Source organism: Protopterus annectens, chromosome 1.part1, assembly GCF_019279795.1.
Source record: "Protopterus annectens isolate FY-2018-M chromosome 1.part1, PAN1.0, whole genome shotgun sequence".
NCBI lineage: Eukaryota > Metazoa > Chordata > Ceratodontiformes > Protopteridae > Protopterus > Protopterus annectens.
In genome coordinates this window covers 1,525,118,862-1,525,145,778 of record NC_056726.1, presented here as the reverse complement: position 1 = coordinate 1,525,145,778, position 26,917 = coordinate 1,525,118,862, and the positions used below count along the sequence as shown (strand labels likewise).

The 26,917-nt window shown below is 42.0% G+C and overlaps 1 protein-coding gene across 1 annotated transcript in view; it reads left to right on the top strand.

The window, feature by feature from the left end:
- LOC122816457 (zinc finger protein 501-like) overlaps positions 1-26,006 on the top strand; it is a 184,031-nt gene extending 158,025 nt beyond the window's left edge. The window contains exon 4 of the mRNA XM_044089268.1: positions 23,496-26,006. Coding sequence (XP_043945203.1) covers positions 23,496-24,571 — 1,076 coding nt within the window. The 3' untranslated portion in view covers positions 24,572-26,006. The remainder of the gene's footprint in view (positions 1-23,495) is intronic.
- Positions 26,007-26,917: the final 911 nt, after the last annotated feature.

Below are 26,917 nucleotides of genomic sequence, written 5' to 3'. Positions count from 1 at the left end.
CAGATAAGAAGGAGTAGGTGTTTTTGAATTTCCTGGATTTAGTAGTTCATTAATTCCTGACCAGAATTTAACTCTGAGTCAGATTAGAAGGAGTAGGTGTTTTGGAATTTCCTGAATTTAGTAGTTTATTAATTCCTGACCAGAATGTAACTCTGAGTCTGATTAGAAGGAGTAGGTGTTTTAGAATTTCCTGGATTTAGTAGTTTATTAATACCTGACCAGAATTTAACTCTGAGTCAGATTAGAAGGAGTAGGTGTTTTAGAAGTTCCTGGATGTAGTAGTTTATTAATTCCTGACCAGAATTTAACTCTGAGTCAGATTAGAAGGAGTAGGTGTTTTGGAATTTCCTGGATTTAGTAGTTCATTAATTCCTGACAAGAATTTAACTCTGAGTCAGATTAGAAGGAGTGGGTGTTTTAGAATTTCCTGGATTTAGTAGTTTATTAATACCTGACCAGAATTTAACTCTGAGTCAGATTAGAAGGAGTAGGTGTTTTGGAATTTCCTGGATTTAGTAGTTCATTAATTCCTGACCAGAATTTAACTCTGAGTCAGATTAGAAGGAGTGGGTGTTTTAGAATTTCCTGGATTTAGTAGTTTATTAATACCTGACCAGAATTTAACTCTGAGTCAGATTAGAAGGAGTAGGTGTTTTGGAATTTCCTGGATTTAGTAGTTTATTAATACCTGACCAGAATTTAACTCTGAGTCAGATTAGAAGGAGTAGGTGTTTTGGAATTTCCTGGATTTAGTAGTTTATTAATACCTGACCAGAATTTAACTCTGAGTCAGATTAGAAGGAGTAGGTGTTTTGGAATTTCCTGGATTTAGTAGTTCATTAATTCCTGACAAGAATTTAACTCTGAGTCAGATTAGAAGGAGTGGGTGTTTTAGAATTTCCTGGATTTAGTAGTTTATTAATACCTGACCAGAATTTAACTCTGAGTCAGATTAGAAGGAGTAGGTGTTTTGGAATTTCCTGGATTTAGTAGTTCATTAATTCCTGACCAGAATTTAACTCTGAGTCAGATTAGAAGGAGTGGGTGTTTTAGAATTTCCTGGATTTAGTAGTTTATTAATACCTGACCAGAATTTAACTCTGAGTCAGATTAGAAGGAGTAGGTGTTTTGGAATTTCCTGGATTTAGTAGTTTATTAATACCTGACCAGAATTTAACTCTGAGTCAGATTAGAAGGAGTAGATGTTTTGGAATTTCCTGGATTTAGTAGTTTATTAATACCTGACCAGAATTTAACTCTGAGTCAAATTAGAAGGAGTAGGTGTTTTGGAATTTCCTGGATTTAGTAGTTTATTAATACCTGACCAGAATTTAACTCTGAGTCAGATTAGAAGGAGTAGGTGTTTTAGAAGTTCCTGGATTTAGTAGTTTATTAATTCCTGACCAGAATTTAACTCTGAGTCTGATTAAAAGGAGTAGGTGTTTTGGAATTTCCTGGATTTAGTAGTTTATTAATACCTGACCAGAATTTAACTCTGAGTCAGATTAGAAGGAGTAGGTGTTTTGGAATTTCCTGGATTTAGTAGTTTATTAATACCTGACCAGAATTTAACTCTGAGTCAGATTAGAAGGAGTAGGTGTTTTGGAATTTCCTGGATTTAGTAGTTTATTAATTACTGACCAGAATTTAACTCTGAGTCAGATTAGAAGGAGTAGGTGTTTTGGAATTTCCTGGATTTAGTAGTTTATTAATTCCTGACCAGAAGTTTTGTGGATTTTGATGTTGTGCTTGTTGGAATTTCAGGTAATAGTTTTTTTTTTGTCTAGGAGTATTAATTTCTTTGTAGCATTTCTAAGCTGCCTAAAATTTTGGTGATCAACTGGGTTTTTAGTATTTCTCCATTTTGGACCATATTTTATTTCTCTGTAGCATTTTGTGCCTGGTCTCTTTGGTGAGCCAAGGAGCAGGTTTGTTTCTAGCTCTGGTAGTACGAGAAGGGGCATGGTGATCTAGTATTTGCAAGAATTTATTATTGAAATATGAGACTGCCTCATCAAGAGGTAGGTATTTTAGGGGAGACCAATTGCAAGCTTTGAGCTCTGTTTGGTAGCTAACTAGGTTTAGATTTTTCTTATTCTGGGTAGTCCTGAAAATTATTTGGTTGGGAATAGGGGTCTTTTTGTCTAGTAATATACGTAAGTGAATGGTCGCTGATATCATCAGGAAGTATGCCTGTTTTATATGCCAGGGGATTACTATTGACCAATATCCAATCTAGGGTGCTCTGTTTGTTGCATAAGTAAATGGTCGCTGATATCATCAGGAAGTATGCCTGTTTTATATGCCAGGGGATTACTATTGACCAATATCCAATCTAGGGTGCTCTGTTTGTTGCATAAGTAAATGGTCGCTGATCTCATCAGGAAGTACGCCTGTTTTATATGCCAGGGGATTACTATTGACCAATATCCAATCTAGGGTGCTCTGTTTGTTGCGTAAGTAAATGGTCGCTGATATCATCAGGAAGTATGCCTGTTTTGTATGCCAGGGGATTACTATTGACCAACATCCAATCTAGGGTGCTCTGTTTGTTGCGTAAGTAAATGGTCACTGATATCATCAGGAAGTACGCCTGTTTTATATACCAGGGGATTACTATTGATCGATATCCAATCTAGGATGCTCTGTTTGTTGCGTAAGTAAATGGTCGCTGATATCATCAGGAAGTACTCCTGTTTTATATACCAGGGGATTACTATTGACCAATATCCAATCTAGGGTACTCTGTTTGTTGCGTAAGTAAATGGTCGCTGATGTCATCAGGAAGTATTCCTGTTTTATATACCAGGGGATTACTATTGACCAATATCCAATCTAGGGTGCTCTGTTTGTTGCGTAAGTAAATGGTCGCTAATATCATCAGGAAGTATGCCTGTTTATATACCAGGGGATTACTATTGACCAATATCCAATCTAGGGTGCTCTGTTTGTTGCATAAGTAAATGGTCACTAATCATCAAGAAGTGCACCTGTTTATATGCCAGGGGATTACTATTGACCAATATCCAATCTAGGGTGTTCTGTTAGTTGCTAGGTTTATGAATTCTAGTAGGGGAGATAATGATTTGAAGGAAGCCATAAAGGTTTATATGAGAAGGTGGTTTTGGAGAAATACAGCAATTCCAATCAATATTAAAATCACCTAAGAGTATAGTTTCCTGTGGGAAGGATGTGGAGAGCCAGCTAAGGGTATTTTTTAAGAGTATTAATGTTATTGCCTGGGGGAATATAAGAGCAAATTATGTATAAGGATTTATTAGCATTAACCTGGAGCTTAGAGATTAAGATTTTGGCATTGCTTGGTGAGGGAGGTTGAGTATCTAGTGGGGTAACCTGAAATTCAGATTTGTAGAGTATTGCAACTCCACCACCCTTTTTGTTCAGATGATCAAGTCTGAGGATGTTGTAACCAGAAGAGATTATATCATTGTCCTTAGTTCCTGGTTTAAGCCAGGTTTCTGTGAGACATAGGATGTCAAAGGAATGTATATCTATCAGGGCATGTAGTTGGGTAATTTTATTATTTAAGCTGCAAATATTTAGGTGAGCTATGAGAAGAGAGCTGGGTGTACTAGATGGGGTGACAGAGTTTGTTTGATGGGATGGATGGGTATCAGGGAAGCAGTTGTTTGGGCCTGGGTTTGGATGATGTCACCATGTAGAAGTAGGAGCTGTTGAGGACTATGTAAGAATTTTAAGAGTTTAGTAAAAAGTAGGTAAGATTTTCTGTTTTGGAGATACTTAATATGGTTTAATCTATGGAAATGAGGTAGAAGGTAGGAAGATGAGGATGATAGGTTACTGTGGGTTTGTGAGGCTGGAACAGAGTGTGGAGTTGTTTGTTTTAAAATGAGTTGCGATTCAGTAAAGCTTAGGTGCTCATAGTGAGTGAGGGTATAAGATACAAGTAGAGTGTTAAGGGTTATAAAAAAGAAAAGTAGGTTAAAATATTTTGGAATATCAGATTTAGATATAGTAAGGGGAAATAAGTTAACTGAAGCAAGGAGCTAGAGGTATAAAGAAAGGAAATGTTAATGTATGGAGCAGTTTAAGGAGAGATAGGGGTTAAAGCCATAAATAAATATGGGCTGAACTGATAAGTATGTAACAAAATAGAGTGGACTATTGGTGGATGTAATCTGCAAGGCTATGGACGAATCATCATGGGCCTTATCATCAAGAACATAGTCAATCATCAAACTCTTGACCCTGACACAGTTTGGCTTTGTTAAGGGTAGAGCATGCTTATTGAACCCGGTGGGCTTCAACAATGTCAGCAAAGCCCTGGATGAAGGCAAAACACTATATACTGTCTATTTTGACTTAGCCAAGGCTTTTGACACATCCCCCACTCGGGTATCACTGAGAAACTCTCCCAGCTGGGGATGAACCCATATGCCACTAGATGGGTAACCAGCTAGTTCAAACAAAGTGGTGCAAGATTTGGGAACACAGGCTGATAACAATCTAAACTTTGATCACCATGTGTCCACAGTGGTAAGGAATGCCTTCTACATTGCACAGTTCATAAGTAAAATCATCACATCCAAGACAAAGGATATTATAACTCCTCTGTACTTGACCCTCATCAGACCACTAATAGAGTACAATGGCCCATTTTGCATGTACCTCACCAGACACCTACAGCAGCTACAGCAATGACAGAAGTTTCTTACTAAGAAAATGTAGGGCCTCCAAAACATGACCAACATAGAAAGACTGAAAGCCCTGTCACTGCACTTGGTATTCTACAGAACTCTGAGAGGAGACTTGTGCCTTGACTACATAGCAGTCTCTAACCCTATCCTAATGTAAATGCTGCACATCCACAAATCAAATGGGCCAAGAATTACAGAACATGCTGGAGAGACAGATATATCTCCCAGATGTTGCCACTTCTGTGGAATAAACTCCCAATTCATGTGAAGCAGACCTCCTCAATGACCCTATTCAAGCACAACCTAGACAACTGGATGGGAAATCATAAAATTACCCTGGGGATGGCACCTATGACCCTCATGGACAGGGGCAGTCGGTGCTGATTGTAGACTCAGTCTGTGAATAACGACCATCTAACCAAGTTCAATTAGAAAGCATGGGTATAACATGGCTGGGCTTGTAAAGGCCCTAGGACCATTAGCCTACTAACCTCCATTGAACCTATGAACCTATAAGAAAATGCAGGGGAGGACTGAAGGTACTTAAGCAAACTGAGACATTCCTATAATTAGCAGAGATTTCAGGGTACAACCTAGGCAGGCTGCAAACCCACAGAATGAACAATTCACTGATACATCAGGATAAATGAGCAGCAGATGCAGATTGTGCAGCCACACACACAAGCAACATGGCAGTAGTCACAGACTCTTCAGAAAGTGCACAGATGTGTGCTGTAGATGTGCCACAGCACTAGGCATAAAGGTAGCAACAAATGATGACTCTAACAGCACAGCGTATGCTGACAGTGCACTCAGAAATGGAGAAGGTGCTGGTTGTGCACTCAGAAATGGAGAAGGTGCTGGTTGTGCACTCAAAAATGGAGAAGGTGCTGGTTGTGCACCCAGAAATGGAGAATGTTACCTGCCAGCAAAGTGCTAGAGTGATGTGGGTGCACATGGGCACCCCCTGTACCCACAAAGATGGGCACATAAGGCACAAGGACATAGTTCAGCAGTGATGCTGGTTGTACAGCACAGACTGCATTTCACCCACAGCAGAGAAGTGCACACATGGGTGATGCCAGATGTACAGAAATGGATGACTTGCATCCACAGCACAGATTGGCACAGTCCTGCAGTGACCCAGGGTATGCAGCATGGGTTGGCTTTGCATCCACAGCACAGATTGGCACAGTCCTGCAGTGACCCAAGGTATGCAGCAAGACTTGGCTTTGCACCCAAAGCAAAGATAGGCATTCAAGGCACCACAGTACCATTCTGCAGTAATATATGGTGATATGCATACATCTGATCGGAAGTGATTGACAGGTAGGTGGGATAACCATAAGAACAGACTCAGGAGGTGAGACCACAGCACTCAAGTAACAGACTCATGTAACTGTGAGGACATTGACTGCCTCATTCTCATGGTGCACATCTGTGTGTGCTGCACATAGGCACTATGAAAGAGCTATGAAATTCTATGAGGCTTGCCCCTAGTGGTACTGATGCAAAAATACAGGCATGCCATAAGTGCAAAAACTGAAATGCGTAAACAAGGTGTGTGTGTGTGTGTGTGTGTGTGTGTGTGTGTGTGTGTGTGTGTGTGTGTGTGTGTGTGTGTGTGTGTGTGTGTGCGTGTGTGCGTGTGTGAGCGTGTGTGAGCGTGTGTGTGTGTGCGTGTGCGTGCGTGTGTGCATGTGTGTGCGTGTGTGTGTGTGTGTGTGTGTGTGCGCGTGTGTGCGCGTGTGTGCGTGTGTGTGTGTGTGTGTGTGTGTGTGTGTGTGTGTGTGTGTGTGTGTCTTCAGAGCTCTGTATCTCCAAGATGTTCATGATACGTAATGTCACCATGATGGTTAGTGTCCTATGTAGTCCTGAAGAACATTCTTCTGCACTGTATAATATGATCATAGGATCATCGGCCCCAGAGTTCAGTTCAAGCTTAGCCATTTCATCCCAATGTAATACCACACATACTCTAGTCATTACCCAGGATAGTAGTTAGTAATGACTGCCCATGTCTAAGAGAGTCATGAGCACTATTCCCTGTAAGAATTTACAGTGTGCCATCCACTCATCCTGCTGCTTTGCTTCACATGAATTGACAGCCTATTACAAAGATGCAGCAGTCACTGGGAAACAATTCTGTCCCTCCAGCACGTCCTGTTCAAGTTGCAGGCCATATTTAGGTCCCTGGAACAGGTAGTTCTAGTCCCATTTGATTTATGGATGTGCAGCAAATTCATTAGGTTTGGGTCGGAGATTGTTCTGCAAGCCAGGCATAAGTCTCCCCTAAGAAGTCTATACAATACTGACTATAGTGGCAAGGACTTTAGTCGGTCTGTGTAAGGCACGTGCTGGAGTCCCTTGATCTTCTTAGTTAAAAACCTCTGAGGTCTCTCCAATTGCTGCAGGTGCTTTGTATGGTACATGCCAAAAGGGGCATTATACTCAATTATGGGCCTGATTAGTGACAAGTTTGGAGGCGTTATAACCTCCTTTGCTCTTAGAGGTGATGCTTTTGCTAATCACGTTTGCTATGTAGAACACCTTTCTTACTACAGTAGATTCATATTGGTCAAAGTTAAGATTGCAGTCTACTCGTGATGCCAGACCTCTTACCAGTTCATAGGTACATGGGGTATTGCTGTTAATTTGATAGTGTGAAGGGACATTGTTTTTACCGAAGGGAATGATGATGATGCATTTCTTTGCATTTAATTTGAGACCGTGATGAAGACACCAGTTGGTGGTCTGTGTAAGACCCTCCTGGAGTACACTGATGTAATTTGTGGATTCAATAATTGCACCCAATTTGCAGTCATTTGCAAACTTGGTCAGCCACAGCCCCTTAGTTTTGGCTTGAACTTGTGAGAGATATATGCCAAACAGTAGGGGGCCCAGTACAGCTCTTGTGGCACCCCACTGGTGACAGGTCTGCTGGTTGATTGTACCCATCATACAACAAAGGGGTTCACATTCAGTTTTCTAAGTTTATTGGTAATGACTGAGTGTAGGATTGTGTCAAAGTCCTTTGCCACGTCAAGATATGATGTGTGCACAGATCTGCCCTTATCAATGTCCCTGGTCACATTTTTGAAGAAATCCACCAGGTATAACAGGCAGGATCTGACCCTGATGAAGCCAAATTGGGTTGGATCCAGGATTTGGAAGTTGCCTCTGTCTTTATTTATGATATCCGTGATGATACATTCCATTTATAGATATGACTGGTCAAACTTATGGGTCTTTAATTCCCTGGGTCATGGAGGGGAGTGATTGTTGCTGTTTTCTATTTCACAGGAACAAAGCTTGTGGTTAGGCTGTGATTAAATAGGGTACTTAATGGTGATGCTAGTTCATGTTTTAGTTTGTTTAGAAGACAGCCTGGTATGCCATCTGGCCCCATAGAGGCTGTGTTTTTAGCCTTAGACAAGGTTTTAATGGCCTGCTTTTTGGATATGTAAGGTGGGGGGTGGAGTTTGGGGCAAGGTTTGTGATAAGTTGTGAGGAGATAAGGGAGTATTTCTTTTGCCAAATCTGTCCATTAGCAGGTTTGCTATCACTGTGGGTCAGTGTGTGTGATATCATCGGTCACTAGTTCTGCACATGCTTGGGCCCTAGAGCTTTGGTGTAGTTACCATTTCCAGCTGGGCTGGGGCTTGGAAGGCATTTATACCTTCCCCTGGGGGGGGGTATAGTTTGCTTTGGTGAAGTGTTTTAGTCTGACTTCATTTTTTGTGGGTTCTGGTGTTAGTGCCAGTTTGAAGGTGACTGATCTCTGATCACATTTGGCTAAGGATGGTCTGACAATTGCAGTGGTGCATATGTTTCTCATGCTAGTGAGGACAAGATCTAGTATGTTTTTTTTCCTCTTGTTGGGGTTTGAACAATTTGTTCCAGGGCATTTGAGTTAACAAAGTCAAGGAACATTTGCTAAGGTGAGTTAAGGCTAGAGTAGTTTTCCCAGTTGATGGTGGGATAATTGAAATCCTCCACAACCAGAGTGTTTTCCAATATTTAGATTGACTCCAGTTTGGTGAGGTAGACCTTGTGCGCATCAGGATCCATTGAGGAGGATCTGTAACTAGTTAAGGCATGAACGGGGGTCTTACCCACAGTAATCTCTACTTGGAGTAACTCCACAGAGTTGTCCATCTAACTAGTCAGGAGGTGAATTTATCCCTAACATTGATAGAAACACCACCTCCTTTAGTTCTTACATGTTCATTTTGTGGTCTGAAGATGTGGAAGGCATTGTAGCCTTGCACGGCAGGGGTACTGTCTGAGGCCTTGAACCAGATTTCTGTGACTGCAAAGACGTGTACATCTTCCAGTGATAGAAGCGCTTCCAGAGTGTACAGTTTTTGGTTTAAGAGCCTAACATTTAGCAGCATAACCCTAATTTTGTTATGGTTGACAATTCTAACATCGGAAATTTTGTTTTTGAGACCTTTCTTAAAAAAAGGCAATATGGGAGAGGCAAGAACCTTTGCCAGCACCTGAAAGTCTATTGTTGCCAGGTACAAAGTATCTCTGGCAAAGCAGGAAGTTTTGTCGACCATGTCATCACAGGCTGACAGAAACTGGATCCCCTTTAAATGATACCAAAAACTAAGCCAATTATTGAAATCGATTATTTTTTGTTTTTACTGTGGCTTCATTCTAGATGAGGGTAATATGCTGCTCAAGGCTAGGGACCTACCTGCTTGGGGCACATACTCACAGTGCTCAAAATTGTTTCCCTTCATATAGAGTCCACTGAGGTATATCTCAGGTTGTTCACTCCAACATGAGCTGTGACACAGTCATAATGGTACTTGTTGTTGAGAGACCTGAGTGCATTTGTGATCTGATGAATCCGGGCACTGGACAGGCAGTTAACCATGACTTTATGTAACCTGGTAAGTGGGACATCCATGTGTCTCACTACGGAGCCTCCAATGACAAGAACATTTGTTTTTTGAGTATTACGCCTTAAGGGCTTGGTAGGTGAGACACTGGTGTAGCTGTGTGTCTTGGGTGCTGTGGGAACTGTGTTAGTTGTAGCAGTCTTTTGTATTGGAGGTCGCCGGTGTTTCAGTAAGTTTTTTGAGGGAACCTCCATATGTGTTGATTTATGTGTTGGGTGCATGCTATGTGTATGAGTAGTGGTGGGTGAGTTTACAACATCTTCAGTGTTACTGTTTTGAGTGCAAGAGAGCAAGGATTCGATATTCTTGGTGTAGATACATCTGTCGCACTCTGTACTAGAGTGAGTTATTAGTAGGGGGTTGTCAGTGTACATGAGGCAGTTGTTACACTGCCTTTGGAGACCCAAGTCAACAAGGCTGGCAGGAGAAACAAGGGTAGTCCAACTGTCCATAATGCTAGGTTTGAAGAACTATTATCACAAAGGGTATGCTTTCATGACTGATCTAGGAGATGTACTGTATTTCTGATGGGGTTTGTGGCATGTGGTTTAATAGGTCACAGCTCACTAGCAGTACTTTTTAGACTGGAGATGTACTAAAGATGAGGACTACACTAATGTACTACAGCTGTATCTAAGGGAAAATTTGTTTAAATTATCTGTCCAGCTATGGTGCAAAATTGCGTGGCAGTGTGCGGTGCTGTGCAATATTCAAACAAGCACAAACCTGTTTAAATGCAGGCTTAAATACCAGAAGCTAAAAACTTATAAAAAAATGTAAAATACTCAAAAGAACCAATGATGGTGTTTACTCCAAATCCTATACCAATTACCCTTCACCAGACAGGTTCCAGTCAGCACAGGTCTCTCACAAGGGTGCAGAAAGACCCCTTCCAATCAAAGATGACTTGGAAAATGTGCTCAGAATACAACAGCCACTGCAAACAGACCCAAGTGCAGCAAACCTCTATCTGGACTATGAAATAAAAATAAAAAATAAAACAACTAAAATATAAAAAAGAGCCTGTTTATTATTTTACATCGTAATAGCCTCCACGCTGCAGTGGTGGTGCTGTGGTAGCATTGTCGCCTCACAGATGTTGCCCATTCAATTCTCAGTTAGAGTGTCTTCTGTGTGGCAACATGCGTGAATGGGCATTCCTTCATTGAAGGTTGTGCATTAGGCCCGGCAAGCCAGCATGTAAAAATCTACTGCCAATCATTAGCGGACCGGAGTTCCGCTGTGGCGACCCCTAACCGGGAAAAGCTGAAAGACACAAATCGTAATAGCCTCCACCCTCCACACATCTATAGTAATATAATAAGGGGACAATTAACGAGATTGTCCAGACTGAATAATGATGATACTGTGTTTTTAGGAGCGGTTGTTACAATAAGGTGAACATGTATACAGAGAGGCTATAAATCACATGAGATACAAACACAGATAGATTATGTGATGACATTAAGAGGCACTATAGGAACACCTTATTTTCAACTAATTATTGTTATATGGGAAAAGAAGAACAAGCTATATAAAGATGGACCCCTAGTATTTGTCTCTCATACTCCAGCAATATAGCTGGAATCTCTGATATTGTCAGGAAGAACTGCCGTATCCTCAGAGCTGACAAAGATGTCAATAATGTTATAGATACTGATCCCATGTTTGCATTCAGGAATAAAAATTCCCTTAAAAACAGTTGTGTTATAGTAAGAAGGACTTTAAGACGGAGGATAGGTATGGTATGTTTCCTTGTATGACCTGTCATTTTTGTGTATACATAAATAATTCCAATACATTTCAGCATCCTAGGACAGAAAGAATTTATACATTTGAGGCTAAAGCAACCTGTAAATCTAAAATCTTGTTTTATTTAGCCCAATGTTCTGTTTGTTATAAATTCTATATAGGGAAAACTAACCAATCCCTTATGGAAAGAATAAGGGAACATATACGTCATATAAGACAGCGTAATGAAAATAATTCCTTAGCACAATATACTTTAGAAACTTCAGAATTACATAAATTTAAATTTCATGTGGTGGAGTTAATGAAGGAAACAGGTAGGTTAGGTGATGTAAGAAATAAAACTGAAGACGGAACTGTCTTGAATCTTGAAATTACAGGCTGATAAAGAAGGGTGCCTGAATGATAGGGTCTCTTTAAGACCCAGACTGAAAGAAAGAAGACCTTATGTACTTAATTAATTAATATAGCCATATGATAGTGACTATTCATTTCATTGGTTTGATGTTTTTTGTGTTTGTATTTACAATGTGGTGAATGTGATCTTGACTTGGTCTAATAAAGTGGTTATAATTCTATGGAAGCACTTACCAACTATTTTAACAATAAACAGGCTCTTTTTTATATTTTAGTTGTTTTATTTTTATTATATTCTGTACAAGTTTATTTTGCGGTTTCCTTCATCTATCTGGATTATGCTACAGCTAATAGCAACACTGATTTAGGTGAGAAGCACTAACAAATGTTTTAAACAGCAGAAAACAGCAAGGAGACAATAAAGAATGTTTTAAACAGCAAACAAATCAGTTATTTAAAACATTGCTTAGCTCGAAAATAGAACAAACCAAACACATGCTTTGCAAACAGTAAAAAGTAGCAACAGTTACTTTGCAAACTTGAAAATACCAAAAAAGTTTTGCAAACAGTGAAAACAGGATGAGAATGTGATTTAACAGGCACAGCAAAGCAGATGAATGTAGTACAAACATTGCAGTTTAGTTTACAGTATTAAAACACAGTATTCAATAAGTAAAACAGAATAAAAATGCAGCAAATAGTGTAATCAAGCAAAAAAAAAAGAAAAGAAACAGGCAGCTTCTAGTTGTGTGGTATCTCAGCTCAGTGTTGCGGCTGATAGCCCACCTCAGTTCATCTTGGTTCACACACTCATTCCACAGTTACAGCCACCATTTGCATCTCATTAGACCTTTGTTATTAGTGGTCCTTGTGAAATAGTGGAGCCTTGTGAGCCTTGGCTACATAATGCATGGAAGATACATAATGTTACTTCCATCTACTGGAAGTGGTACTGTAGCAGTGGTGGAATTAGTTGCAGCATGTGTAATAAAGGATGTGCAGAATTGTATATTGGGTGCAGTATGGTGCACTCACTATGTATGGAGTGCAACAATACCACTGACTGCTGAGGATCTGCAGCAAACTGCATACACAACAGAACATACTGTGTACCATGGCATACCTAATGTGAATGGAGTGCTGCAGTAACAGTGTTTGATAAGGGTACACAGCAGGGTGTATAGTGAAGTACCTATACAACAAAACGTAATGTGGATCATGGGTACCAGCTTTGCATGGAGTGCTGCAGTAACAGTGTCAGAGAAGGGTGCATAGGAGGGTGTATAGTAAATGATGCACAAAGCATTTTTTTTTGTACAGAGTACTACTATGTACCTACTGTACACAGAGTGATGCAGTAACACTGCTTGTAACGGGTGTACAGCAGGATGTACCCACTGTACAGAGAGTGATGCAGCAACACTGCTTATGAAGGGTATACAGTAGGATGTACCCACTGTACACAGAGTAATAAAGTAACACTGCTTATGAAGGGTGTACAGCAGGATGTACCCGCTGTACACAGACTGACTTGGTAATAATGCTTGCAACACAGGATGTACCAGCTGTACACAGAGTGATGCAGTAAAACTGCTTGTGAAAGGTGTACAGCAGGATGTACCAACTGTACACAGAGCAATGCAGTAACACTGCTTGTGATGGGTGTACATCAGGATGGATCCACTGTACACAGAGTGGTGTAGTAACACTGCTTGTGACAAGTGTACAGCAGGATCTACCCAGTGCAAACAGAGAGACAGAGTAACAATGCTTGTGATGGGTGCACAGCAGGATGTAACCACTGTACACAGAGCTACGCTGTAACTCTGCTGGTGACGGGTACCCTCTGTACACAGAGCAACCCAGTAACACTGCTTGTGATGGGTGTACAGCAGGATGTACCAACTGAACACAGAGTGAGAGGGTTTCACTGCTCGTGCCAGGTGTACAGCAGGATGTACCCACTGTACACAGGGGGATGAGGTAACACTGATTCTGACGGGTGTACAGCAGGATGTACCAGCTGTACACAGAGCAAAGCAGTAACACTGATTGTGAAGGGTGTACAGCAGGATGTATCCACTATACACAGAGCAATGCAGTAACACTGCTTGTGATGGGTGTACAGCAGGATGGATCCACTGTACACAGAGTGAAGTGGTAACATGGCTTGTGACAGGTGTAGTGCAGGATGGACCCACTGTACACAGAGCGGTGCAGTAACACTGCTTGTGACAGATGTACAGCAGGATTTACCCACTGTACACAGAGTGATGCGGTAACACTGCTGGTGATGGGTGTGCAGCAAGATGTACCCTCTGTACACAGAGTGAGGCGGTAACACTGCTTCTGATGGGTGTAAAGCAGGATATACCCACTGAACACAGAGCAAGAGGGTATCACTGCTTGTGGCAGGTGTACATCAGGATGTACCCACTGTACACAGAGTGACGCGGTAACACTGCTTTTGATGGGTGTACAGCAGGATGTACCAGCTGTACACAGAGTGAAGCAGTAAGACTACTTGTGAAGGGTGTACAGCAGGATGCACCCACTGTACAAAGAGCAACGCAGTAACACTGCTTGTGATGGGTGTACAGCAGGATGGATCCACTGTACACAGAGTGGTGCGGTAACACTGCTTGTGACGGGTGTACAGCAGGATGTACCCAGTGTACACAGAGTAACGCGGTAGCAATGTTTGTGATGGGTGTACAGCAGGATTTACCCACTGTACACAGAGCGATGCTGTAACACTGCTTGTGACGGGTGTACAGCAGGATGTACCCAGTGTACACAGAGTAATGCGGTAGCAATGCTTGTGATGGGTGTACAGCAGGATGTACTGACTGAACACAGAGAGAGAGGGTATCACTGCTTGTGGCAGGTGTACAGCAGGATGTACCCACTGTACACAGAGTGACGTAGTAACACTGCTTGCTTGTAACCGGTATACAGCAGGATGTACCAGCTGTACACAGAGCGAAGCAGTAACATTGCTTGTGAAGGGTGTACAGCAAGATGTACCCGCTGTACACAGAGCAATGCAGTAACACTGCTTGTGATGGGTGTACAGCAGGATGGATCCACTGTACACAGAGTGAGGAGGTAACATGACTTGTGACAGGTGTAGAGCAGGATGGACTCACTGTACACAGAGCGGTGCAGTAACACTGCTTGTGACAGATGTACAGCAGGATGTACCCACTGTACACAGAGTGATGCGGTAACACTGCTGGTGATGGGTGTGCAGCAGGATGTACCCTCTGTACACAGAGTGAGGCGGTAACACTGCTTCTGATGGGTGTATAGCAGGATATACCCACTGAACACAGAGCAAGAGGGTATCACTGCTTGTGGCAGGTGTACAGCAGGATGTACCTACTGTACACAGAGTGATGCGGTAACACTGCTTGTGATGGGTGTTCAGCAGGATGTACCAGCTGTACACAGAGTGAAGCAGTAACACTACTTGTGAAGGGTGTACAGCAGGATGCACCCACTGTACAAAGAGCAACGCAGTAACACTGCTTGTGATGGGTGTACAGCAGGATGGATCCACTGTAAACAGAGTGGTGCGGTAACACTGCTTGTGACGGGTGTACAGCAGGATGTACCCAGTGTACACAGAGTAACTTGGTAGCAATGCTTGTGATGGGTGTACAGCTGGATGTACCCACTGTACACAGAGCGACGCTGTAACACTGCTTGTGACGGGTGTACAGCAGGATGTACCCAGTGTACACAGAGTAACACAGTAGCAATGCTTGTGATGGGTGTACAGCAGGATGTACTCACTTGAACACAAAGCAAGAGGGTATCACTGCTTGTGGCAGGTGTACAGCAGGATGTACCCACTGTACACAGATTGATGCAGTAACACTGCTTGTGACCGGTATACAGCAGAATGTACCAGCTGTACACAGAGTGAAGCAGTAACATTGCTTGTGAAGGGTGTACAGCAAGATTTACCTGCTGTACACAGAGCAATGCAGTAACACTACTTGTGATGGGTGTACAGCAAGATGGATCCACTGTACACAGAGTGAGGAGGTAACACGGCTTGTGACAGGGGTAGAGCAGGATGGACCCACTGTACACAGAGCGGTGCAGTAACACTGCTTGAGACAGATGTACAGCAGGATGTAACCACTGTACACAGAGTGATGCTGTAACACTGCTGGTGATGGGTGTGCAGCAGGATGTACCCTCTGTACACAGAGTGAGGCGGTAACACTGCTTCTGATGGGTGTATAGCAGGATATACCCACTGAACACAGAGCAAGAGGTTATCACTGCTTGTGGCAGGTGTACAGCAGGATGTACCCACTGTACACAGAGTGACACAGTAACACTGCTTGTGATGGGTGTACAGCAGGATGTACCAGCTGTACACAGAGTGAAGCAGTAACACTACTTGTGAAAGGTGTACAGCAGGATGTACCCACTGTACAAAGAGCAATGCAGTAACACTGCTTGTGATGGGTGTACAGCAGGATGGATCCACTGTACACAGAGTGAGGAGGTAACACGGCTTGTGACAGGTGTAGAGCAGGATGGACTCACTGAACACAGAGCGGTGCAGTAACACTGCTTGTGACAGATGTACAGCAGGATTTACCCACTGTACACAGAGTGATGTGGTAACACTGCTGGTGATGGGTGTGCAGCAGGATGTACCCTCGGTACACAGAGTGAGGTGGTAACACTGCTTCTGATGGGTGTATAGAAGGATATACCCACTGAACACAGAGCAAGAGGGTATCACTGCTTGTGGCAGGTGTACAGCAGGATGTACCCACTGTACACAGAGTGACGCGGTAACACTGCTTGTGATGGGTGTACAGCAGGATGTACCAGCTGTACACAGAGTGAAGCAGTAATACTACTTGTGAAGGGTGTACAGCAGGATGCACCCACTGTACAAAGAGTGACGCAGTAACACTGCTTTTGATGGGTGTATAGCAGGATGGATCCACTGTACACAGAGTGGTGCGGTAACACTGCTTGTGACGGATGTACAGAAGGATGTACCCAGTGTACACAGAGTAACGCGGTAGCAATGCTTGTGATGGGTGTACAGCAGGATGTACCCACTATACACAGAGCGACGCTGTAACACTGCTTGTGACGGGTGTACAGCAGGATGTACCCAGTGTACACAGAGTAACGTGGTAGCAATGCTTGTGATGGGTGTACAGCAGGATGTACTGACTGAACACAGAGCGAGAGGGTATCACTGCTTGTGGCAGGTGTACAGCAGGATGTATCCACTGTACACAGATTGATGCAGTAACACTGCTTGTGACCGGTATACAGCAGGATGTACCAGCTGTACACAGAGTGAAGCATTAACATTGCTTGTGAAGGGTGTACAGCAAGATGTACCCGCTGTACACAGAGCAATGCAGTAACACTGCTTGTGATGGATGTACAGCAGGATGGATCCACTGTACACAGAGTGAGGAGGTAACACGGCTTGTGACAGGTGTAGAGCAGGATGGACTCACTGTACACAGAGCGGTGCAGTAACACTGCTCGTGACAGATGTACAGCAGGATGTACCCACTGTACACAGAGTGATGCGGTAACACTGCTGGTGATGGGTGTGCAGCAGGATTTACCCTCTGTACACAGAGTGAGGTGGTAACACTGCTTCTGATGGGTGTATAGCAGAATATACCCACTGAACACAGAGCAAGAGGGTATCACTGCTTATGGCAGGTGTACAGCAGGATGTACCCACTGCACACAGAGTAACGCAGTAACACTGCTTGTGATGGGTGTACAGCAGGATGTACCAGCTGTACACAGAGTGAAGCAGTAACAGTACTTGTGAAGGGTGTACAGCAGGATGTGCCCACTGTACAAAGAGCAAAGCAGTAACACTGCTTGTGATGGGTGTACAGCAGGATGGATCCACTGTACACAAAGTGGTGCGGTAACACTGCTTGTGATGGGTGTACAGCAGGATGTACCCAGTGTACACAGAGTAACGCAGTAGCAATACTTGTGATGGGTGTACAGCAGGATGTACTCACTGAACACAGAGCGAGAGGGTATCACCGCTTGTGGCAGGTGTACAGCGGGATGTACCCACTGTACACAGAGCGATGCGGTAACACTGCTTGTGATGGGATACAGCATGATGTACCCTCTGTACAGACAGTGACCCGGTAACACTGCTTGCGATGGGTGTACAGCAGGAAGTACCCACTGTACACAGAGCGACGCAGTAACACTGCTTGTGATTGGTGTACAGCAGGATGTACCCACTGTACACAGAGCAATGCAGTACCACTGCTTGTGACAAGTGTACAGCAGGATGTACCAGCTGTACACAGAGTGAGGCAGTAACACTGCTTGTGAAGGGTGTACAGCAGGATGGACCCACTGTACATTGAGCAAGGTGGTAACACTGCTTGTGACAGGTGTATAGCAGGATGGACCCACTGTACACAGAGCTATGCAGTAACACTGCTTGTGATGGTTGTACAGCAGAATGTACCCATTGTACACAGAGAGACGTAACACTGCTTGTGACGGGTGTACAGCAGGATGTCCCCACTGTACACAGAGCAACATGGTAACACTGTGATGGGTGTACAGCAGGAAGTACTCACTGTACACAGATGTACCCACTGTACACAGAGCAACGCAGTAACACTGCTTGTAACAGGATGGCCCTGCTGTACACAGAGTGATGCGGTAACATTGCTTCTGACGGATGTACAGGAGGATGGATCCACTGTACACAGAGCGACATGGTAACTCTGCTTGTGATGGGTGTACAGCAGGATGTACCCACTGTACACAGAGTGATGCAGTAACACTGCTTGTGATGGGTGTACGGCAGGATATACCCACTGTACACAGAGTGAGGTGGGGACACTGCTTGTGACAGGTGTACAGCAGAATGTACCCACTGTACACAAAGAGATGCCATAGCACTGCTAGTGACTGGTGCACAGCAGGATGTACCAAAGGTACACAGAATGATGCCATAACACTGCTTGTAACGGGTTTGTAACGGGTGTACAGCAGGATGTGTAGTAACTGAAGTCCATGTTTGCTGTTGGACAGAAAGCTGAATATTCAGGCTTTGGCCATATTGCATGCCCATATTAGGATAGGAGTATATTAAAGAACATGAAAAGTATAAGACCCAGGCTACCACACTGGACAGACATGGCCCATCATATTCCAAAGCCTGTGCATGGTCAACACATTAATATTGGTGAGAATGGGAGAGGCTGCATGTAGACATAAAAGAGGTATAAACCTGCAGAATGACCATGTTGTGGCAATACTACACAAGTAGAACACAAACCACAGTAGGAACGGCACCACAGCACATGATGGTGGATATCTGAAGTTGGACATTATGCATGGCTGACTGCAAACACCAAGTAATAATGTTAACTGTGCAACAGAATAATACCATATCACCACAGGTCCTGCATAGCTGCATGTGTACATCCACCACAACTGCTGTCATACCACAGGATAGTGAATATTCTCTCACTGTCAGCTGTGTGTGGGTGTGTATGCACAAGCATGTATGTATACCCATATGACTGCAACTGCACATTGCCTGTAATGTTACTCATGCAGCTGAATGGTAACATAGCTCCCATCCCATGTGTCATGCCAGACATGAGTATGCATGATTACTTGTACAGTACATTAAAAGTCATGCAGCAGGATTGTAATATCTCACAACAGCCTTGTCATTTGACAGTACCCAAGACTAAATATTATATTCATTTTTGTGGCATCTGAACAACAGAACAGTATCACATCTCTTAGAAACCACAAATGACAGCATGCATGGCTATAAGTGTACATCCACTACAGTGGTACTCATGCTATGAGACAGTAACACATCCCTCAGTACCAGCACCAAATATTCATGAGCTCATATGTATAGTCACTGTACTGTTAGTCATGCCACAGGATATGCCAGAGAATGCAAGCATGTCCCCATTCAAGCAATACTGTGTGTTTGCGTGTATCTGTGTGTGCATGTACTCAAGGCTACGTGTGTGTGTGTGTGTGTGTGTGTGTGTGTGTGTGTGTGTGTGTGTGTGTGTGTGTGTGTGTTGTGTGTGTGTGTGTGTGTGTGTGTGTGTGTGTGTGTGTGTGTGTGTGTGTGTGTGTGTGTGTGTGTGTGTGTGTGTGTGTGTGTGTGTGTGTGTGTGTGTGTGTGTGTGTGTGTGTGTGTGTGTGTGTGTGTGTGTGTGTGTGTGTGTGTGTGTGTGTGTGTGTGTGTGTGTGTGTGTGTGTGTGTGTGTGTGTGTGTGTGTGTGTGTGTGTGTGTGTGTGTGTGTGTGTGTGTGTGTGTTGTGTGTGTGTGTGTGTGTGTGTGTGTGTGTGTGTGTGTGTGTGTGTGTGTGCGTACATACACAAGGCTACATATGTACATCCAGTAATGTGACCCTAATGATAATGGACATCAGCTGGGTATAACAGCCCTGTGTTTCTAATGCCTAGTCAAACACTCTGCTTGTGCTGTAGTGATGAGGTCATAACAAGACCAGAATATCCATATCCACAGCTAGTGGGGTTTGGCTTTATTGGCCTAAAACTGTCCATTAAAACAATGAAACAAGTCATGGGCATTCAGAATCGCCAATTAGCTAAAACACCTGATGTTCATAAGGATCATTTGCATCTATCCCATGTGCCTCTGATACAAGAGGTTTGGGAGGTCACTCAGTGGAATTTCTAGCTTTGCTGGAGTTTTCATTTTGTTTTTACACACACAGATCTTGGAAAAGATTCTTAAACATGCAACACACCTGTTATTTTGCAGTTAACAAGCACACAAACAATTAAATAAGTAAACTAGTTAAGTATGCTGGAGCTCTGAATGGATATCTAGGGTATTATACACGAATGTAGGTTCAGTATCCTGAATGATTCAACAGGATACCTGTTGTGGCATTTTAGCAAAGCTCATTTTACCAGAATGGATCCTCTGTACATTTTGGGACAGAACCTGGCTTACCTGACTCATTAAATTGTTATCTGCTTATTATTAACTATTGGTATTTAGTTGCTTTATACAACTTCTGCTGTGCCAGTCACTGTATTTCTTCCTTTATTACATAATATTAAAATGTACTTAATTTATTAGATGAAGATGTTACTTCTCTAGGGTTGAAGGAAAACAATTCTTTTTACTGTCTTTGGTAGGTCTTTTGGAACTTTCCACTTTGGTGATTCGAGGGTATGTTTCTGTTCATAGGATTATTTTAAATTATGTGAACTAATACTGCAGTGTGCATTACTTTTTTTCTCTTTTGTGGCCTTTTGGGCCTCCACAGCTTACTATCAGCTGACACCAGTTCATCACTTCATTCACAGGTTCTACAGGACCTGCTTTAGACTCCTCCAAGCTCTCCCTGAGATGGTGCTGGGGTGCATTTTATTTCTGTTTGCCTACCCCATGTGTACATGCTCATTAACACCCCAGTGGTGGGGCTGCAGTGGACACCAGTCATGCTCCATCCCTCACCTCCTCAAGGGATTGATGTCCACAGGATGTTCTGCCCACCCTTAGAAGCACCTTTGTACTTTTTGCTCCAGTCTACACCAGGGAATTTAGCCACACCAATGTACCCCATCCTTCTCCCCACAGGATCTTAGCCACCCAGGATCTCAGCCACACCAGTGTACCCCATCCTTCTCCCCCTCCCTGGATTTGAGCCACACCAATGTACCCTATCATTCTCCACCCTGGATCCCAGACACACCAGTGTACCCCATCCTTCTCCCCAGGATCTCAGGCCCATCAGTGTACCCCATAATTCTCCCCCAGCATCTCAGCCACACCACTGTACCCCATCCTTCCCCCCCAAGAACTCAGCCACACCAATATACCCCATCATCCTGACTCCAGGATGGACACAGCCATCCTTCCCTGTTAGCACGTATTGTACCTAGGCTGATAATCAAACCTGGGTTTCCTGGGCTGTAGTATAGTGTGTTTGCTGTACTGCTGTCTGGATCTGGACTTACTATATAGTATGGCCTTACCTCTAACCTTCCTTTTACAAAGAATGTTAGTGGAAAGCTGTATGTGAGAAATTTAGAAAGGGAAAAAACAAATATGCCACCTATACAATGACACCTCTCAGAAAATGTCCAAAAATAAACATACAAAAATAGAAGAATAACAGTCATTGTACATATGCAATCAACAATATCGAGGTACATATTACAAAGAAACACATAGTTGTGGACAAAAAAGAGATAAACTAATAGATGCTATGAGCAATATTCCAAAAAAATCAAATTAATAAATGTGCATATTTCATGATAGCCATTTAGTTCTCTGTGTTCCATCTGTCCATTTACTCTTATGTCTCGGATGATTATACATCTGAGTAAAACATAAATTTTAATCCTAATTATATTGCAATGTAGCCAGTTCCTTAAATATGTTCTATGGAAGCAAACCACTTACGATCCTGTCTGCTCCATAAAACTGCATTTCAGGATGTCACAGTATACGTAAGAGAGCGACAGAACAGTGTCCAAGTGTTAGAATGCATCATAAGGGGGCAATGGAATGGTGTCTTTGGGTAATCCACCTCTAGTAACTGTGATATTAACAACATATCCAAAAAGAGTTGACCCAGTAGTCAGGGACTCGGGGACACACATAGTAATTTAGCCTTTGGCCATCACATGTCTGTAGTAGTGAGGAAATCATTCTATATTGGCCTTCAAAGGTATGGCATCTAGCTCCAAGGAAGTCATTGTTCCACTGTATTCAGCATTCATCAGACTTATCACTGAGTGCAATGCCCCCTTTGGTATGTACCTAACCGGGCCAATCCAACAATTGGAGCATTCACAGAGGTTCCTCAATACAAGAATGCGGGGTGTAAGTAACACATCCTGTGCAAACTGCCTCAAGGCCCTATCCCTGTATTCTGTTTCCTACAGCCTCTTGAGAGGAGATCTATACTTGGCATACAGGGATTGTCAGACCTCACCCTGATGGACCTCCTGCATATCCACAAAACAAACATTACCATAAATACCCATTCTAAAGACTTAAACCTTGCCTGTGATATACATAGGACCTGCTGGAGAGACAGATGTGTATCTCAGATACTACCCTTCTCTGGAACAGGCTCCCCATCCATGTGAAGCAGAGTTCCTCCCTAACGCAATTCAAGAGTCACTTGGACAATTGGATGGAGAACAGGAAATTCATCCCTGGTTTGGCATCTGTGTCTTCAATGGACACAGGCAGCCTTTAAATGGTTCATCTCCCAGGCCCCTGCAAGTAAATGTTTCACCTGCCAGGCTTCTGCTTACACTTATGAAGGGTACCAGAACTTGTCAGAGATTTGGGATGCATGGCTAGGCTTAAAAAGCCCCTTGTGGTATTTAGCCTAGTGAACACCTATGAACCTATAACGTGCTGTGTATATATTTCATTTCCCAGCGACACAAATAAATATTAATAATTATAATTGTTTATTGTTGATTCTATTTTAAATATAACTTGCTTTGGAGAAATCCCCTAAAGACCTGCAAATGTGCACAAAATTTCATCATAATCTGAAGACCTGATACTTACTTTGATGACAAATTCTGTGGCTGTGAAATGTATTTTCCCCAGGTGCTATGAAGTTAAAATGATTTGCTTCCTAAATAAGAATCTAAACAAAAATCTATGAAACTGTATTAATGTAAAGTACACACACTACAATGTTTAACCCAAGAAATAAAATATTGTTGCATGCAATAACTATGTTCTGATTTGTTGTATGTTTAGCCAACAGGTACCTCAATTACAGTGAAATTCGCAGTAAACAAGTATTTCCCCAGAATGATCCGAATTCTAAACATGGCAAGGGACTTCCAAATAAAATACAAACATGCTATGAAGAGATGTCACATAAAACTGTAGTATGTGATAGCAGCTTGGCATTTAAATCTATTAACATGTATCAGCGAACGCATGGTGGAGAAGAGCTCTTTAAATCTTTGGGATGTGATAAAAGCTTCATGCAGAATAGGACTATCTCAGCAGTCCAAAAAATATACACTGAAAAAAAGCCGTATAAATGTGTCACTTGTGGCAGTGGGTTTGCAGTGAAGACTTACCTTGCAGCACATGAGAAAATGCACATGGGTGATGAGCCATATAAATGTACAATTTGTGGCAAAAGTTTTATACAGAAGGCTCACCTTTCAAGGCATGAGAAAATACACAGTGGAGAAAAGCCATATACATGTGCCACATGTCAAAGAAGTTTTACTCAAAAGTGTAGCCTTTTAACACACGAGAAAATACACACTGGGGAAAAGCCATATAAATGTGCTATTTGTGGCAAGAGTTTTACACAAAAAGGTTATCTTTCAATACATGAGAGAATACATAGTGGAGAAAAACCATATACATGTGCCACTTGTGACAAGAGGTTTAATGCAAAGAATAAGCTTTCAAAACACGAGAAAATACACACTGGAGAGAAACCGTATAAATGTACTATCTGTGACAAGAGTTTTACACAAAAGACTAACCTCTCAACACATGAAAAAATCCATACTGAAAAAAAGCTGTATAAATGTACCATGTGTGACAGATGTTTTTCACTGAAGGCTTACCTTACAGCACATGAGAAAATGCACACTGGTGATAAGCCATATAAATGTACCACCTGTGACATGAGTTTTACAAGAATGAGTCATCTTGCAAAGCACGAGAGAATACACACTGGAGAGAGGCCATATAAATGTACCATATGTGGCAAGACTTTTATACAGAAGAGTAACCTTACTACACATGAGAAAACACATGCTGCAGAGAAGAGAACAGAGTACACTGCAGGTAATAAGCACTGTTGACAAACATCAGTGATCGAAACAAAACTGATTTCATGAATTTCAGTTATGGCCAGACCTAGCAGTGGTAGCAATTACTGTGATAGTATCAGATAGCCTAAAATTTGTTTTTTTGGGGGAAAAAGAGAACAAAATCTCTTGGCAAGCATCAAATATTGGAGCATCTCTCATTTCCAGAATTTGTTATGCTGTGATGGAGGAATGGAGTCCATAGAAATTAAGGAAACCACTGCAGCTGAAAAAGTTCAGAAATCACATATGTCAATTTAAGATCATTAGTCAAACAAATTAAAACAATATCTAAACCAAGAAGCACTGAGTGATCTAGAAGAAACTGCAGTGAAGGAAGAAGTATGAAGGGGCAAGGAGAAAGTGCGAAAGCTATTACAACCCTAAAGGGCAAACTACTGGATCGAGACAGGAGGGTAAAAGTGACATTTAACATGGTGCCGTTCATATGCCGGAAACAATGCCATGTTAACTGATAGTCCTACAGCAAAGTGAAAGACAGTGGGAAGATGCATACAGGCAAAGACATCCTGTCATGGTAAGTACTACAAAAACATAAGTATTGGGAATGTACTGAACAGTAAGCAGCCTGGGAGTCAAAAAGAAACCGCATTGACAATAAAGTGATATAGCATCTAAGAAGAAATGGATATGAATTGGAACCCTTAATGCAAACGATGCCTCAGTATCGTGTTCAGGAAGTGATACAGGAGCTAAACAAAGGAATTAGTAATGAAAACGTTTCAAGAAACTGCATTTTACAAGTTCTGTTCAGTGAGTCATTCATAAACCAATAAATTGTTATGTAATGTAGGAGAAGCAGCTGAAATGGAGACCTTTTATTAGAAGAAAATCTTAACCATAAAGAGAGTAATTTAAGGGAAGGCTTGATCAGTTTAATAGAAGTAGATAAACATAATAATATATTTTCAGAAACACTCCACTAAAAGTGACAAAGACAAACTGTTCAAAGATTAGTAAAACAAATAAATGCAGTAATTAGAACCATCAAGAGACATGAACATGATATAACAGAGATGAACAAAATACTTTACCTTGCAGCTAAACTAATAAAAGACATGGCATTTTGAAGAACGTGTAACACAGTAAATGAGTAGAAATGAATAAATAGCACGCCACTGCAGAAATGTTGATTAGAAACAATTGTAAAGCACGTAAGAAGTATCCATTACTAAGAAATACACAGGAAATTAAATTAGTCCATAAAAACTCATAAAAAGCTGGATGTGCTAAAACAATAGCATGCTACAAAAACAAATAAAAAGTTGGGCTTTACCATTTTAACAAATTAAAAATTTCTATACAGGATAAAATTTCAAGAGATATATGGAGAAGTACAAAGAAAGGATATAAACCAAACAATGTTCTGTAGTCCTATCTCACCTTCATTCTTACACATGGGTTCAGAGCTGATTCTCGGCTCTGACTCAGCCTTTTTACAAACTCAAAGTCTTCTAGTTGGCTCGTGGCTGAGTAGGTATCCCATGGTGCACCAGTGCAATCCCCAGATCTCGTTTGTCACGTTGATGAGTTCAGATGTGCTTCTTCTTGGCCATGGCTAAGTCTAACACATTTTGCTGATTTTTTGGCTAATTTGTGCTGTTTTTTTTCATATTTAGATAGCTTTGTATAGCTTTTGCTTGTACTTAGATAGTTGAGGGATTTCCCTGTGTGTTAAGTTTTTGAGAACAGTTGGCCGTTGGCTTTATCATTCTCATTGGTATCCTGTGTGCCAGTTAGATTATCTCTGGGCTTTGCCATATATTTTTATTCCTAGTAGTTATATACTGTTGATTATTAGAGGTTATTTGTGCTTTTGCGCATAGTTTAGACTGCTTTGTAAAATTTAGATAAGCTTTCTTTGTGTTCTTAGTTTAAAAAAGAACTAGCTTTTGCTTGTGGAGTTCTCCGCATAGTTGTATTTGCAATTAGAATGGGGTTTACGACCTTCGTTCTCTATCTCTGACATTTTAGAGATTTCTTTTTTCCGGTGTGTCTGTGCGACTGTTTAAAGTTGTCTTTTCTAATCCTTTCCTCTAGGTTTGTTTTAGTTAGAGGACCTAGTCCTCCCACTCTACTTTTCTCCTCTTTGTGTGTCTGATTGGCTAATCTTCTGTGAGATGTCTAAGGAGGTCAAGGATCATAAGCCTTCTGGCTTTAAAAAGTGTGTGAAATGTACAGACGATATCGATAACGGATGGCCACAGTAACTACGTTTACTGTCTTGGGGCCATCCATTTACAGGAAACATGTCTATTTTATAGGTTCATAGGTTTATACTAGGCTATCTGCCCTAAGGCATTTATAAGCCTAGCCCAA